Raw genomic sequence first — 17,522 nt, 5'->3', positions numbered from 1 at the left:
CTATACAAATACTGTATACAACTATTTATAAAATTCTATTATAAATATATCATAAAACGATATTTGGGTATAAGCATGAACATTAATTAACTTGTTTTTGTAACCCTTTCCTGATATTCTGACACGTTTTGCTACAAAATTTCTTTTTGGTTTTCTTTACAGGCCTTAGAAGAAATCTGTACTCTTAAAGTATCTTGATAGTTCATTTATCCTCCCCCTTTTTACAATTTGATTTATGTCAAAGTGCTGTCAATACAACTATCTTAAGTCAGGTTATTATGAGACACATTATAGTTAAACTCCTGTATTAGGTTCAACTGGCCTTTTCTTCTATCTGAAGTGAGTCGATGCACTGACTAAGGAATTTTAAACACACCAATCTGGGCAATAGTCTTGAACAAATTCTTTAAATTTTCAGAAACTATCCAGAGGGACATACATACCATCAGGACATTAGTGTATTGTTGGCAGGTCATTTTCCTGTTTTCCTCCCCAGAGTTGCAGGCATGCACGTGGCAGTTGTGTAATGCTCATCATTTGTGGGCCACCAGGAATAGGATGGTCTTGCCACACTTGAGAAGCAGAGCCTGGACATTTTGCAAGAATCTCTTTTCTCTTTGTGATTTTTTAAGCCTGTCTCTTCTTAAGAGAACCCACCGAGTTCAGTTTAATTTCATTACTTGCCCTAGCTGGGCAGTGTTGGGTTACCCTGTCTGGGCTGAGTGGTAAGGACTGCAGCTCGGCTTGGGAATGGGGGGACGGTGCCATTCTTCAACCTTCTGTAGGAAGAAGTTCTGCTGAATTATTCCAAGTGTTGCTTTGTTTTGATTTAATGTTCTCCCACTGTTTTGATAGTTTTGACATGTGTCCGAATAATTGCTCAGGCCAAGGAGAGTGCAAAATCGGTAATAGCAGCAACACCGTCCAGTGCGAATGTTCCGAAAACTGGACAGGGGAAGCCTGCGACATTCCCCACTGTGTGAACAACTGCGGTTTTCCTCATCGAGGTGTCTGCAACGCCAGCGATGTCAGGGGGTGTTCCTGTTTCCCAGACTGGCAGGGTAGGGACGTCTTTCATTTTTCTTCGAATTTACAGTGTATTTCTAGTTTAATAACTTGTAATCGACTTTATTTCTAGCATCCATACCTTTTATGTTATTCACATGCCAGGTAGTGTTTAGGTTTTCACATCTCTTTATTGAGCTTCTTAGAAATCTTTGAATTTCATAGATGTGTGGTTGTGGTCTCTTTAGAATGGGGAGGGGTTTGACATTCTTTGCGATTCATTCACCTTGGCCTTAGCCGTAAGAGGACATAGCAGAGAGCCAAGCTGGGAGGTGGGACAAGAGCTGACAATAATAATGTCTCCTCGGAAACTTTCAACATAGAGTAAAATTCTACAGTAGTCAGCTGATGGAGTTATCTGCAGATAAAAATTATTAAAGAAGCTTTAACAAATTCTTTAAGGGGTGGGTGATAACAGTGATCCTGATTTAGTGATTTTCTTTATACATTTATCTCTTAAACCACTTTTTTGTGAAAGAAAATGTGCTTGTTTAAATGCTTTATTTGTTTGTTTTGGCTGAAATCAAGGAGGTAAATAATTGAAGTATTTGAGCACCTGGCACGGTGCAAATGTTGCAACAAAGGCCAAATCTCCCAAGTGTGGAGTTTCCTGATTTTCTAGGAAATGGGGAGCTTATATTGGTACTCCTGGGACTAGTCTTTGTATTTTAGCCCTAAAGGTTTTTCTCATTTGAATTAACAACTTTTTTTTCTGAGGGCTGTTCATCATTAAAAAGTATGTGATTTTGAATTTTATGAGAGATTAGTGTTGGTCTCTAGCTTTGAGTAAATTAAAAGCACAAATTAAAGGGATTTGTCTGATACCTAGATGCTAAAGGGGGAAAGGCTGAGTATTCTTTAGACATTTGTTACATTTAAAAGATTAAACTTAAAATGCAATAGTATTAAAGCTGAGTTTTGTGAAGCTAACTTGTTACACTCTATTAGGTCCTGGATGTTCAGTCCCCGTTCCAGCTAACCAGTCATTTTGGACCCAAGAGGAATATTCTGACCCCAAGCTGCCCAGAGCCTCGCACAAAGCCGTGGTCCGCGGCAACATCATGTGGGTCGTCGGAGGGTACATGTTCAACCACTCAGATTACAGCATGGTGCTGGCGTAAGTTGGTTCAGATGCCTTTGCAAGAGGCTTCGCTTCCCATTTTGAAAATGTATAAAGTAGAGATAAGCAAAAGGAAAAGAATTCCATTATCTGGTAGAAAATCTGTTAATATTTTGGTAGTAGTATTCCAGACTTTTTTTTGACATATCCTTAGTTTTTGAAATTGGGAGCTACAGTGAATTCATTGTCATACACAATAATTCATCTTTTCCAGATCTTGTCTCTCATTGTTTTGCTTTAGGTACATGTAATAAGGTTCTATGTAAATAGGGGATTACTTTATCTCTTCATTTAATTAACATATCTGTAGGTCAAATGTTTGAATGTATAGTTTACTAGTGGAAATTTTGTCATTGCCTGATACTTCCCAGAATTCAGGGTCAGTTTGCTGCTCTCTTGCCACTCATCTTGAAAAAAGGCTGTATGTTGTCATAGCGGAATTCACTGTGGACATTGACTTTTGGGACAAATTTAGCAACACTTAGGCTGATTTTGTGCTGACAGTGTTTTTTTTTTTAAGTTCAGGTTTATTTTTTTAAGTTTATTATTATTATTTTTTATTTATCTTTAGAGTGGAAGGGAAGGAGAGAAGGAGAGAAGTATCAATGTACGGTTGCCTCTCGTGAGTCCCCTGTTGGGAACTGGCCTGCGACCCAGGCATGTGCCCTGACTGGGAATCGAACCTCGATCGTGTGGTTCGCAGGCCCGAGCTCAATCCACTGAGCTACACCAGCCAGGGCCTGACAGTCTTTTTTAGGCAATGAAGGTTCTCAAAAACTATCACCTGTTCTTTAAGGGATTTTGGAAATATGGCAGTGGTGGCATAGTTTCTGAATCCCCCCCAGAGATGGTTGTTAAATTGCACTGAACAACTAGGAAACGCGCACAATCACATGGTCACAAGTAACAAATATGGTTAGAGGTGGCTACACAGATGGGGAGGGCTAAACCAACAACAGCGGCAGACCCCATGCGGTGTCGGCATCTGTGTGGGAGTGAGCGCAGGGGAGCAGCGAGTCCACCCACAGGGCTCAGTGCCCCCGGAGGAGACTCACTGGGAAGCTCGGCCAGCTCTTTGAAAATAGCAGCCGGAATTGGAGAGAGTTTTGCATAGTCTAGTGATGCAGTAATTTCAGGGGATCTGTGATAGGATCTGAAGGGGCTGGAGCAAATTATGCCTTATTAACTCTCAGAATGAACCAGCTAAAGTCTCTTTACAGGAGAAAGTCCCACACTGAGAAGAAACTGCTAGGAAGAGAATTCAAAAAGAACAGGATAAGGGCAATAGAGACAAAGTTTCAGATAACAGTTAAGGAAGGAGACAGGTGATGAGATCTGGACAAGTAAACTGCCGTATGTTTGAACACTGTACTACAATGGAAGGGGGAGCTAGAGAGCCGAGAAACTAGAAAACTATCCCAAACAAAGCCTTTTCTGTAAAAATACAGGAAAAAGTAATTTTACTTAAAATTGATCAACAGAAAAATGTCACAGTCAGATCTCATAGAAAGTCATTAAGAACAAAGAGAATAAGGAGTAGAATGCACCATTTCATACCTGAAAGACTAGAAAAATATGCTCATAAAACTAATGGAAATTATAACAGTATTCCAAAGCAAACTAAAATACAGTAAAAAAATGACAAAAGACATTAAAGAGTAATATAATCATAAGAAGAAAAATTGATAGGTGATAGACATTAGGAAAGAATTTAAAAATAATTTCAGAACTGAAGACAAACCTAAAAGAAATACAGAGCGAATGAGCACAACAGATACTCCTTTAGAAATAGAAAGAGGAAATATAAAAGCTCATAAAGAAGTGAAGGTCTCTTTCCCCTGTTCTTTGTGGTAAGCACAGGTAAGAATGCTAGAAATTATCTGTAAAACAAACATGAGAAAGCTGAAAGGTTGGAAGAAGAAGGCAGTCTGGTTAGGAGCCTCTGCACCCAAGGAGTGACATACCGGTGGGCGCCAAGGGCTCTCTTCTTTGTCTCCTGTATCCAAGACTTGATGCTTAAAAAATTAGCAATCTGGAAATGCCAGTAGGCACATGCTGAAAAGCCCCAGAAAAACACCTCTTTTATCTAGACCAAGGACAAGGAAGGTGGCAGCTTAGCAAGGCAGAAAACTTTTAGGCAGTAACCCCTCTACTCTGGCTGGACACCACAGATCTGTGGCTCCACTCCAACCCCTGACAGCAAGGTCTGGGGGGAGACTCTACATTTCCACCCCTGCTAAGACCTGTGGAGGTACTCTCACCCCCCTGGCAGGATGGTGTTAGGGAAGGCCAGGTAAGGAACTGGGGCCTTTTGCATCAGGTACTTAATGCGGACTGCACCCCTGTGGCTTCAGTGGAGACTTTGCAGGGAGCCTAGACCACCGCTGTCCTCTTGCCATCAGGGCAGCAGTGAATTAGCCTTCGCCCTTCCTGCTGGAGTAGTGGCAGGGATGGCCTGCTCTAAGATTTACGGAAGATCCGTCATCTCATGTCATGATACCCAGGATGTTCAGATTTCAGTTGAAAGTCATTTGTCATGTTAACAGTCAGAAAAATCTAAACTTGAGTGAGAACAGGCAATCGAGACACTGTTACACCAAAATGACATAGTTACTAGAATTATGCTTTAATGAGTGATTACAGAACACTTGAAACAAATGAAAAATAGTCTCACCAAAGACACAGAAGATATAAAGAAAAATAAAAGGTAGATTTTAGAATTGCAAAATAACCAAAATAGCCCTGGTTGGCATGGCTCAGTGGATTGAGCACTGGACTGCAAACCAAAGGGTTGCCAGTTCAACTCCTAGTCAGGACACATGCCTGGGTTGTAGGCCAGGTCCCCAGTAGGGGGTGCTCGAGAGGCAACCACACATTGATGTTTCTCTCTCTCTCTCTCTCCCCCTCCCTAAAAATAAATAAATAAATAATTTTTTTAAAGGAAGAAAAGAAAAAGAAAAATAACCAAAACAAAAATCTCAGTGAATAGGTTCAACAGCAGAATGGAAAGGACAGAGAAAAGAATCAGTGAACTTGCAGACAGAACAATAGGGATTTCTCCACCTGAACAGAGAGAAAATAGAATATTTTAAAAAATGAATAGAACCTCAGAGACCTGTGGACCATTAAAAAAAAAAAACAACCTTAGGATTTCTCAAGACTGCAGTGGAGTAGGTAGATCTTGAACATACCTCGGCCAGGACCAAACTGGAAATACAACTAAATTGGGGCATAGTCACTCTGAAAAACTAACTATAGACTAGCCGGAGAGGACTCTTATAATGAGGGAAGTGCAGGAGGAGCTACCCCAAGACTGCTTTTCTTTTTTGTCAGCACCTGCACAGCAGTTTGCATGCTGTGGCCAGGGTTGTGCCTCAGGGTCAGCCAGACTGAGGGTTGACCCCGTGCATGAACAGGCCAACAGCAGTCAAGACTCAATTACAATAGAAGAGCCCATATAACTCACACAAGGGACATTCCTAGAGCACCCAACTCAGGAGATCAAGGAGATTGCACCACTAGGTTCCACAGGACACCTACTATATCAGGCCACTCACGAAGACTGGGAGTCATAGCAGATCTGTCTGATATATAGAAATAAGTACAAAAAGACAGCCAAATGAGGAGACAAAGAAACGGGCCCCAAATGAAAGAGTAGGGGGAATCTCTAGAAAAAGAGCTAAATGAAATGGAGGCAAGCAATCTATCAGATATAGAGTTAAAAGTAATGGTCATAAGGATGCTCAAGGAACTTAGAACTACAACTGCATGAAAAAGGACATAGAAATCATGAAAAAGAACCAGTCGGATATGAAGAATACCATGTCCAACATCAAGGATACGCTGGAAGGAATTAAAAGGAGTCTGGATGAAGGAGAGGATCAAATCGGCCATTTGGAAAACAAGGTAGAGAAAACACCTAATCAGAGCAACAAAAAGAAAAAAGAATTAAAAAGAATGAGGATAGTTTAAGGGACCTTTGGGACAACATGAAGCATAACAATATCAGCACCCATAGGGTACCAGAAGGAGAGGAGAAAGAACAAGAAGTTGAGAACCTATTTGAAGAAATAAATAATGAATGAAAACTTGCCTAACCCGGTGAAGGAAAAAGGCACACAAGTCCAGGAAGCACAGAGAGTCCCAAACAAGATGAATACAAAGAGCCCACACCAAGACTCATAATTAAAATGCCAAAGGTTATGGACAAAGAGAGAATCTTAAAGGCAGCAAGAGAAAAGCAGATAATTACCTATAAGGGAGCTCCAAGGAGACTGTCAGCTGATCTCAACAGAAATGTTAAGAGTCCCACCTCAGAACAAAAGATTCACACAGGAATGGAAAAGGATATTTCATGCTAATGCAAATTTTAAAAAGCTGGAATAGCAATACTTCTATCTGACAAAACAGACTTTGAAACAAAGGTTGTAGTAAGAAGCGAAGAAGGATACTACATGATGATAAAAGGAACAATCTAACAAGAGGATACAACTCCGGTGAACATTTATGCACCTAATACAGGAGCACTTAAATGTGTAAAGCAAACCTTGATGGACATGAAGAGAGAGATTGACAGTAATCCAGTGGAACCTCAGTTCTCAGACTTAATTCTTTCAGGAAGGCTGTTTGTGAAGCGATTTTGTAAAAAGCCAAGTCACCTTTGTCACCTGAGAGGCACACGAGTGTTCAAACAGGTATCGGCATGAGTGGTTTGTTAGGTGGAGAACTGAAGTTTTATTCAACAACTGAGACATTTTTTTTCATGAACAACTTGGTCAAGAACCAAATTGTTCAAGATGGGAGATGTTCAAGAACTTGAGGTTTGACTGTACAGTAATAGAAGGGATTTTTAACACCTCATTGACATGGTGGATGGATCTTCCAGACAGAAAGTCAGCAAGGAAACAGTGGCCTTAGATGACACACTAGATCAGATTGGTTTAATTTATTTCTTCAGAGCATTTCACCCCTAAGCAGCAGAATATACATACTTTTCAAGTGCACATGGAACGTTTTCTAGGATAGACCACATGTTAGGACCCAAAACAAATCTCAATAAATTAAGAAAATTGAAATCATATCAAGCATCTTCTCTGACCATTATGGTTTGAAGCTAGAAATCAACCACAGGGGGAAAAACACTGAAAAACACACAAAGTCACGGAGGCTAGATAACATGCTACTAAACAGTGGATAGACTAACAGTGAGATCAAGAAAGAAACCAAGTTACCTTGAAACTAATGAAAATAAGAACACAGCAATCCAAAATCTATGCAACACAGCAAAAGCAGGCCTAAGAGGGAAATTCGTAGCATTACAGGCCTACCTCAGGAAACAAGAAAAAACTCAAATAATCTAACTTTACACTTAAAGGAACTGAGGTAGGGGGAGCAAACAAAGCCCAAAGTCAGTAGAAGGAAAGAAATAATAAATATCAGAACACAAATAAATACTGTCTTTTCTGTTTTTAAATCTTCAGTACATTTTCTCCTCTCTCTCTTCTCAGCTCATGGCCTTGCTTCCTGTTTCTATTTTGAAAGCTAGAGGTTACCACGAGGACTTGTGCAAACCTCCAGCACCACGTTGAGCCATCACCCACCTCTGTGCTCATTTATCGTGTCTCCTGTCTCTGTACATCGGAGCTGTCCAGTAGGCAGTTTCTGTTTTGGTTACGGTGGAAATGTTCTATACTTACACTGTCATGTCACTAGCCACATACGGTTATTGAGCACTTGAAATGTGGCTCGTGTGACTGAAGAGCTGAATCTTAAATTTTAAAGTCTTAATCTCACCTTACTTGATCTTTCCCCAACATGTGATATAGCCATTCCCTTCTCCCTCTTTTCAACACTTTCTGCACTTGGCTTCCAGAATACCACAGTCTCTTGGTACTATTCCTTCTCAGCCTCCTTAGCTGGTTCTTTGATAGCTGACCTGTGAACGATGATGTGCCCGTGGACTTAGCCTTTGGTCCACCTTCTGTGAGAATGTATATTCACTGTCTTTGTCATCTCATGTAATATCTTGGTTCTTCAGCTATGACTCCCAAATTTATATCTGCACCCTGGACTTTTCACCAGAACCCATATCTTCACATCTTTATTTGACATCTCCATCTTTTGGCTCACAGGCATCTTAAACTCAGTGTGTCCAGGACTGGTCTTTCCCCCAGCCCGTTCTTGCCCCAGTGTCCTTTGGTCAGTGACTGCTCCATGCTTCTATTTGCTGAAGCCCAAAATTTTGGAGTCATCTTTCGCTTCTTGTTTTTCCACATTCTAAATTGGTATGTGTATTAGTTATTGCTTCGTAAAAATTACCACAATCTTAGCCGCTTAAAACAACATACATTTATCACCCCATAGTTTCTGTTCATCTGCAGCCCAGGCAGAGCTTAACTGAGTCTTGTGCTGTCAAGATGCGACCTGGCCTGTGTTCTCATGTGTAGGCTCAGCTGGTGAAAAATCCACTTCCGCCCTCACTCAGATTGTGGGCAGAATTCAGTTTTCTTGTGGTTGTAGGCCTGCTGGCTGTGCTCCTTGCTCACTGTTGACTAGAGCCGCGCTTAATGCTTAGAAACCACTACAGTTCTGTATCACTTGGGCTTCCCCAGAATGGCTGCTTACTTTGGGCACAAGGAGAGTTTCTAGACTATCTGCTAGCAGATAGGATGGATGTCACAGAAGTGGCAGATCATCATCTTTGCCATATTACATTGATTGAAAGGGCACACTCAAACGGAGGTTGTCACGTGGATCTGAAGGTCAGGAGGCGTGGCTATGAATGATCGTGGGCACCACCCAATGTCTGCCTGCTTGTTGGGTCTGCTTTTAAATTCTGTCCCCAGTATAACCACCTGACAGCTTCTCCTAGTGCCGCCACCCTGAGAAGTAAAAGTAAAAATAAGGATGTAAAAGTGATTCTTTCTTCTGTTGTTATGCTAGATTCTGTAAGAGTCATACATTCTACCATTTACGTAATTTACCCTTGTACCTGACATCCTCTTCCCATCTCAAAGCAAGAAATCTGGGAGTCATTTTGGTATTTCCTCTCCTTCATCCTCTCAGATCATAAACTCATATCACGCTGCCACCAAATACATGTCATATTCATTCTTTTTTCCCTGTCACCAGCCTGCCATTATCTCTCACCTTGGCTTCAATAGCAGATTCCTATGAAGTCTATCTGTTTGCGTTCATTCCTCTTACTCCCATAGTTTCTGGAATATCATAAGTTTCCCATAAGTTTCTAGATATCAACTGGTAAAGATTTTATTTGTTTATTTTTAGAGATGGGGAAGGGAGAGGTAAAGAAACATCAATGCGATAAAGAAACATCGATCATTTGCCTCTCATACTCTCTGAAACGGGACCAAGCCACAACCCAGACATGTGTCCTGACCGGGAATCACACTGGCAACTATTCACTTTTCAGGACGACACCTAACCAAATGAGCCATACCAGTTGGACAACTGGGATGATTTTTTTAAAGTGTTAATCATATCATTTATTACCTTCTTAAAACCCATCAGTGGCTTCCCATCGAACTTAATGGGTCTACATGTGATCAGACCGTTGCTTGCTTGCCCAGACTCAACTTGTTCCCCTCCTGTCTTATTTGCTGTAGTCCTGCTGCACGAGCCTTCTTTCTTGATTTAAAATTCACCACGTGAGTTACTGACTAAGGGCCTGCAGGCTCACAGTCCCTCTGTCTACTGTATTCCTGCTCTCCTACCTCAGGGGGATGTCCTGTTACCATTTAGGTCACAGTTTTAACTCTCACAGAGAGCTCCTCCCTGACCATTCGGTTCAGATAGGTTTTCCCTGCCCATTTTCACAGTTCTCATTTCTTTAGAGCAGTGTTCGTAATTTTTCATTCTATTTGTGCCCGTTACTGTACTTGCTTATTTTCTGCCTATTCCATTATAAGTTCTCCAAGATTAGGATCTTGTTTACTCACTCAAGTCAGGGCTTAGCTCATAGAACATACTCAAATAGGTGTTTATCAAATGAATGGAAGAGTAAGTGAATTATGGTTGACCCTGGAAAATAATGTGGGGGTTGGGGCGCTGACCTCCCACACAGTCAGAAATCTGCATGTAACTACAGTCGGCCCTCTGCATGCCTGGGTTCCCAACCTTGGAGTTAGTTAACGCCTGAGCAGTATTGAGCTACACCGGTCGGTTGAACTGCACAGGTCAGTTGAACTGCACAGGTCAGTTGAACTGTGGTCGAATGAAAGAATCTGCATGTGCAGGGGCCTGCACAGCTGAAGCACGTGTTGTTTACTGGTCACAAGTACTTGTTCCTGGAAATATTAATGTCACCTATTGCTTTCATTTTGTGTTCCTCATGAACCACCTTTGTTTTATAGACTAACATTTCTTTTCTGCTTGATCAAAATATGATTTTTATAGCCTTATGTATTTTGTGTACATATTAATAAAATTTCAAATATAAAGCCCTGGCTGGTGTAGCTCAGTGGATTGAGCATGGGCCTGTGAACCAAAAGATCACCGTTCAATTCCCCATTAGGGCACATGTCTGGGTTGCAGGCCAGTTTCCAGCAGGGGATGCATGAGAAGCAACCATACATTGATATTTCTCTCCCTCTCTCCTTCCCTTCCCTTCCCTTCCCTTCTAAAGATAAATAAATTAACTAATTTAAAAAAAAGAATTGGATCTTTAAAAAATTTTTTTAAAATAAATTTTTACTAACTGGTGAAAATAACATAGTAACTCCTTTTAGAAGTAATTCTAGAATTTAGATTATAGATGTATCATCATCTGTACTCATATAGTTCCGGAATTGCTCTTACTCTCTTTTCTCCACAACCCTGTTAACCCAAAACTTTTCAGTTGCACTCAAAAGCAGTTCCCATTTTATGTCACCCAAGGGTCCTTTTGCAAAACAATTGGCCTTGGTTTTATGGGTTAAGACTTCTGATTGAAACTTCATCACTGAATTTCTTTCACTTGAGCAAAAGAGTTTTCTAAAAAGTTTTTTTAAAAAATTTTTTTATCTTTAGAGGGGAAGGGAAGGAGAGAGGGAGAGAAATATCAGTATGGTTCCCTCTCATGTGTCCCCTTCGAGGAGCTGGCCTATAACCCAGGCATGTGCCCTGACGGAATCAAACTGAGATCCTTTGGTTCGCAGGCCTGCACTCAATCCATTGAGCTACACCAGCCAGGGCCTAAAAAGTTTTTAAAAAATAGTAAGTTAAGGGAACCAAATAAGGAAAGAAGTATCGCCTAATCCAGTAAACTTTAAAACACACTCACGGGAAACAGCAAGACAGACCAGACCCCCTTCTGTCCCCCACAGAAACCACTGGGCAAGATTCTGCAAGTGCTCACCAATAGCCTCAAATCTAGAAGGAGGAAGACTGAGTGGGCATCATTCTGTTTTAACTGAAGAGTAGGAGAAATAGTTGCTGGGAAAGATTGGGTGAAGAAGGAGGAAATTGATCAAGTGACCAACTTTCTCTCTGCCCAGAAGTCATGGCTTCTATTTAATCTGGGATGCACTTTGAACACTGGGGTAAGACACCTAAAATCTCAGAGGAGGGGAGAGTCTGTGTAGTTTTTTCTGAAAGACCTGAGCCCCAGCCTTTCCTCAGACTTCAGGAAAGTAGACAGAACATAAAATACCAGCCCTGGCACTGATGCCAGTAGTATGGAGAGAGAAACTTGTCTTAGATACAGTGGGGAAAGAGCTATGAAATCAGCACACACCTTGCAAATAAAATGTCTGGAGAACAGTGTCAAACTGCAAATAAGATGAAAGAAGTGTAGCTGATGCAAGTATTCCATGATGAAAAAACAAAAGAGGAAGGAAGAATGATGTGGAAAAGCTGACAAGAACCAATCATTGAGGAAGAGTAACTTGAAAGAACAGAAGGAGCCCTGGCTCGAGTAGCTCAGTGGATTGAGTGCGGGCCTGCGAACCACACGATTGCGGTTCAATTCCCAGTCAGGGCACATGCCTGGGTTGCAGGCCAGTTCCCAGCAGGGGACCCACGAGAGGCAACCACACATTGATATTTCTCTTCTTCTCTCCTTCCCTTTCCCTCTAAAGATAAATTAATAAAATCTTTAAAAAAAAAAAGAAAGAACAGAAGGAGATTCCTTCCAACTCCTTTGTTTTGTAGGTTAACTCAATGAGAATTTGGATTCAGAAAAACAGGATCAAAGACAAGAAAATAATAACAGAACGAGATAAAGTTGGAGATTACACACCTAAAGAAATACAACTAAATTTGTACACCAAAAACTAGAACAAAAATAGAATTACAGCTTAACAGACAGATGTGATTCCAATGAATACAGATAAAAAGGTTAAAATAGAGAAAAGCAAAAAAAAAAAAAAAAGGAACACAGAAGATCCAGTATAAAGGTAAACACTGGCACCGAAGAAAAGAACCTAACAAACAACAAAAGGATTGAAATAGTATAAGATGTGTTAGGAAAATTTGATATTCAGCAATAAGACCCGTTTTGAGCAAATAATTGAACTTTTTAAAAAAGATTTTATTTATTTATCTTTAGAGGGAAAGGGAAGGAGAGAGGGAGAGAAATAATCAATATATGGTTGCCTCTCGAGCGTCCCCTGCCGGGAACCAGGAACTGGCCTGCAACCCAGGCATGTGCCCTGACTGGGAATCAAACCGAGATCGTGTGGTTCACAGGCCCGCGCTCAATCCACTGAGCTACACCAGCCAGGGCTTGAACTTTTAAAATAAAGGACAAATTACTGGGTGAAAAGCCTCAGGTAGTTCTGTGCCTCATGCTGGCAGGGGTCCTGCCCAGTCTCTACAAAGCCCTTGTGGTCTTTGGATGGCCAGACACTATGACTGAATACCAGGCCACTGTGGGTGGTGGAGCATGTGCCCTGTGGCATGGTGGTCATTGCTTTGCCAGGCAACCAGGAAGAGTTTGTGAGAGGCATGGCAGGAGCTCTGTGGAACACACCAGTTTCTGAATTCCTGAAGTTTGTTTATCTGCTTGTTCAGGTCTTAGAACTAGTGGTTCAGTATTCCGTTATTGTGGACTCAGCTCCAGAAGAAGGAGCATTTATTTGGTCCCTGAAATTTCTCATGTTTTATTGCATCAATAATGCACTTGTCTTGCATTTGCTTCTCTGGGTTTTGGAAAGGAGAGCCTGTTACCTAAGTATCTTTTGGCAGTTTATTTTAGCTGAGTCATTGGGTCCTGCCCGCCCCTTAGTGCCTCCAGTAAACTCTTGGGCTGAAGTGTCCTTGACTAAGAAGGAGCAAAATGCATTAAAATGCAGGTGGAACACCCTCTATGTCCTCTGAGAGAATTATGGATTGAATCATCTGGAGACTCGTTTCTGTGTTCCTTCTGTTTCTTTTCCCTCTTTCACATTGACATAAACAGGCCTCTGGCTTGAATATTAGGTGTAAATATGTTTTCAGAAGCCATAGTAGTCCTTCTCAGAAAGGACCTTCCATAATCGGAACTCAACAAAACTATTGCAGTGATACTCAGTCAGTTCTGTAAAACCATTTTCTTGGGTAGTTTTAAGTTATTTTTTAACCTAAAGTAAAGTATAATACTGTGTTTTTAAAAGTAGTGAGAAAAAATAGAGAGGGAGAGGGAGGGAAGGAGGGGGAAGAGGGCCAGGGAGAGACAAAGAGAATGATTGAGACTTCTCCAGGTTTCTAAGCAGAAAAGCGAACCACATAAAAGGGTGTGGGGGGGATCATACTTGTCTCAGACTTCTCCATAGCAACATTTAATACCAGCATTCATGGGAGCAGTATCTGCAAATTTCTGAAGGAAAGAAAAGTTGGCTCAAGACTATTAAGAGCAGCCAAAGTGTCATTCGATTGTAGGGCTAGCAAGCGGATACTCTTCTTGAACACGAAAGAATTTAAAGAAGGGGGCACTGCATTTTGCTGCGTATAATGTGCACCCATTATTTTTGGCCCAGACTTTCAGGGGAAAAAATCTTTTGCCTTAATTTTTTAATTCAATTATTTATTTATTTATATTTAGATACTTTTTTGTATTAAAAAGGAATTTTAGCATTTATTTTTGGACATATTATGGTACAAGAAATTTTATGTAACAAATAATTACAAACCGCTACAAGGTATTTCAAGGACTACCCATGTGTTTTTCCCTAAAAAATGTGGACAAAAAAGTATGCATTATACATGGCAAAAGATGGTACATGTGAACTCAACTAGAAAAAGGCTACTTGACAGTGAAATCCAGCCAGTTAGGAGTTAGAGACTCGAGAAAGAGAAGTTGTGGTAAGAGAACTGTAAAGAGATTGATTCAGCTACCATATACACCTAGTACTACACTACGGAATTACAGTTATAGAATGGGTTATGAATGTTATGAGCCTGGACAGTAAAAATTATATGACAGAGATTGGCAGAAGAAATGGGAGGAAGTGTAAGTGCTAGAGTTGTCAACTTTCAAAGCAGGGAGTGAGTGGATTCTGCCCAAAATAAAATTGTATATAACTTAAAAACTAAAGTGAATTGAACCTTTAAACTTTTCATGTATTTATTTTTATTTTTTAAATATATTTTATTGATTATACCATTACAGTTATTCTATTCCTCCCCTTCATTCCCCTCCACCCTGCACACCCCCTCCCCTTCCATTCCCCTTTAGTTTATGACCACGTGTCTCAAGTTCATTAGATTCTATATTTCCCCCACTATTCTCGCCCTCCTCCTATTTTCTACCTACCATCTATGCTATTTTCTGTGCCTTCTCCCCCCTTCTCCTCCTCCCACTCCCCTGTTGCTAACCCTTCATGTGTCTTTCTTTACTATGGTTCCACTCCTGATCTAGCTGTCCTCTTGGTTTGCTTTTGTTTTAGGTGTGGTTGTTGATAACTGTGAGTTTGCTGTCCTTTCACTGTTCATATTTTTCACCTTCTTTGTCTTATATAAGTCCCTTTAACATTTCGTATAATAAGGGCTTGGTGATGAACTCCTTGAACTTGACCTTATCCGGGAAGCACTTTATCTGTCCTTCCATTCTAAATGAAAGCTTTGCTGGATAGAGCAGTCTTGAATGTAGGTCTTTGGATTTCATGACTTGGAATACTTCTTTCCAGCCCTTTCTTGCCTGTAAGGTCTCTTTTGAGAAATCCGCTGACAGTCTGATGGGTACTCCTTTGTAGGTGACTGTCCCCTTATCTCTTGCTGCTTCTAGGATTCTCTCCTTCATTTTAATCTTGGGTAATGTAATGATGATGTGCCTTGGTGTGTTCCTCCTCGAGTCCAACTTCTCTGGGATTCTCTGAGCTTCCTGGACTTCCTGGAAGTCTATTTCCTTTGCCAGACTGGGGAAGTTCTCCTTTATTATTTGTTCAAATAAGTGTTCCACTCGTGGCTGTTTCTTTTCCCCTTCTGGTACCCCTATAATTCGGATGTTGGAATGTTTAAAGATGTCCTGGAGGTTCCTAAGCCTCTCCTCATTTTTTTGAATTCTTGTTTCTTCATTCTTTTCTGGTTGGATGTTTCTTTCTTCCTTCTGGTCCATTCCATTGATGTGAGTCCCAGTTTCCTTTCCATCACTGTTGGTTTCATGTGCATTTCCCTTTATTTCAATTAGTTTAGCCTTCATATGTTCCTCTAATTTGTGACTATAATCAACCAGTTCTATGAGCATCCTGATAAACAGTGTCTTGAACTGTGCATCTGAGAGGTTTGCTATTTCTTAGTCGCTTAGAGTTATCAGCTCTGGGGCTTTGAGTTGTTCTTGAGCCATAATATTTTGGTCTGTTTGCGCTTGTTATATATGAGGAGCAGAGCCCTAGGTGTTCACCAGGGCCGGGTGACCCAGTCGCTGGGTTGTGACGCTGTATGTGGGGGAAGAGTCAAAGGAAAGCAATGGCGGTCCCCTCTGCTGCCTCTCGCCACCACCGGGGCCCGTGCAGTTCGTCCCACTGTGCGCGAATGTGCGACCGTGGTCAGCCTGCCACCTTGTGCCCTCACTGGGTTCGCCCGCTGGGGCCTGCGCGGTCCGTCTCATTACTCACTCCTCTGCTGGTTTATCTGTGTGCGAATGTGTGACCTCGGTCAGCCTGCCCCGCACCCTAACTGGGTCCGCGCTGCTACCCTGGCTGCCTGTGTGCTTGGGGTCTGGGGATCTTTCCTGCCTGACCCTGCTCTGCTGCTCCATCCGCCCCTCTTACCGGTCCCAGTTGAACGGTTTGTTGTTGTTGGACTTCCGTATAGTTCAGTTTTCTGTTCTTTGGCTGCATCTTTGTTTACTAAACCTTTGTTGTATTCAAACTTGGTTGTGGGAGAAGGCACAGTGTTTCCACCTAAGCCTCCATCTTGGCAGAAGTCCTAAACTTTTCATGTATTTAAAAAAATGTAAAATATTCAAACAGTACATAAAATCATAGGTGCTGTGGTCTTAAGTGATCTTCATTTTTAAGAAGTGTCACAATTTATTTATTTATTTAGTGCTATTGTTTTCCTCATCACCATTTATCCCCCATACACTCTCTTCCATCTCCACTGACCCTCCAAAGTCACCATTTTGTTAAATTGGTTTCAGATTATGTATGTAATACTTAAGACAAAAGGAACGGTTGAGTGAAAAACAATGAATACGAATGTATTTACTACCCAGGTTAAGAAGTAAAACATTGTTAATATAGTTATTAGACCCCTGCATGCCCCCCAGAATCCCAGAGATAATTAGTGTCCTGATTTTGTGGTGTTGGGTGTTCACATACATAGTTTTACACTTGAAGTCTCTATGACTATGAAGTAGAATTAATGAAGTTTCTGTTTTTAGTCTTTATAGAAACAGTATTCTGTAGTTGTTTTTTAAAAAATATTTATTTATTTTTAGAGAGAGGGGACAGGAAGGAGAAAGTGGGAGAGAAACATCAATGTATGGTTGCTTCTCATGTGTCTGTCCCCTCTTGGGGACCTGGCCTGCAACCCAGGCATGTGCCCTGACTGGGAATTGAACCAGAGACCCTTTGCTTCACAGGCCTGTGCTCAATCCACTGAGCTACACCAGCCAGGGCTGTAGTTCACTTTTTAACTTTACATTGTTTTGAGGGTTATGTTGGTAATATGTTACTTGAGTATATTTACTTTTCACTATGTATAATTATTCTATTATATAGATATCCTATGATTTATTAATCCATTTTATATTGATGGACACTTGTTTTCCTTTTTTATATTAAGTTGTGATAAAACTTTCTTGCATCTTCTCGTTTACCTATAGTAATGGTTTGCATAATTAAAAAATCTTCGATTATTCAGGGAAACTTATAAAGTAAGTAAACATTTAGAGTATAACAATAGCATTGGTTTCCCT

The 17,522-nt window shown here is 40.9% G+C and overlaps 1 protein-coding gene across 2 annotated transcripts in view; it reads left to right on the top strand.

The window, feature by feature from the left end:
- Positions 1-17,522, top strand: part of ATRN (attractin) — a 167,905-nt gene that overhangs the window by 41,874 nt on the left and 108,509 nt on the right. For both annotated transcript variants that reach the window (XM_037051735.1, XM_037051734.1), the window contains exons 5-6: positions 856-1,061; positions 2,014-2,182. In XM_037051735.1, the coding sequence (XP_036907630.1) occupies positions 856-1,061; positions 2,014-2,182 (375 nt within the window). The remainder of the gene's footprint in view (positions 1-855; positions 1,062-2,013; positions 2,183-17,522) is intronic.

Source organism: Sturnira hondurensis, unplaced genomic scaffold, assembly GCF_014824575.4.
Source record: "Sturnira hondurensis isolate 20B ecotype Veracruz unplaced genomic scaffold, ASM1482457v3 Scaffold0007401, whole genome shotgun sequence".
NCBI lineage: Eukaryota > Metazoa > Chordata > Mammalia > Chiroptera > Phyllostomidae > Sturnira > Sturnira hondurensis.
This window is presented reverse-complemented; position numbering and strand designations above follow the sequence as displayed.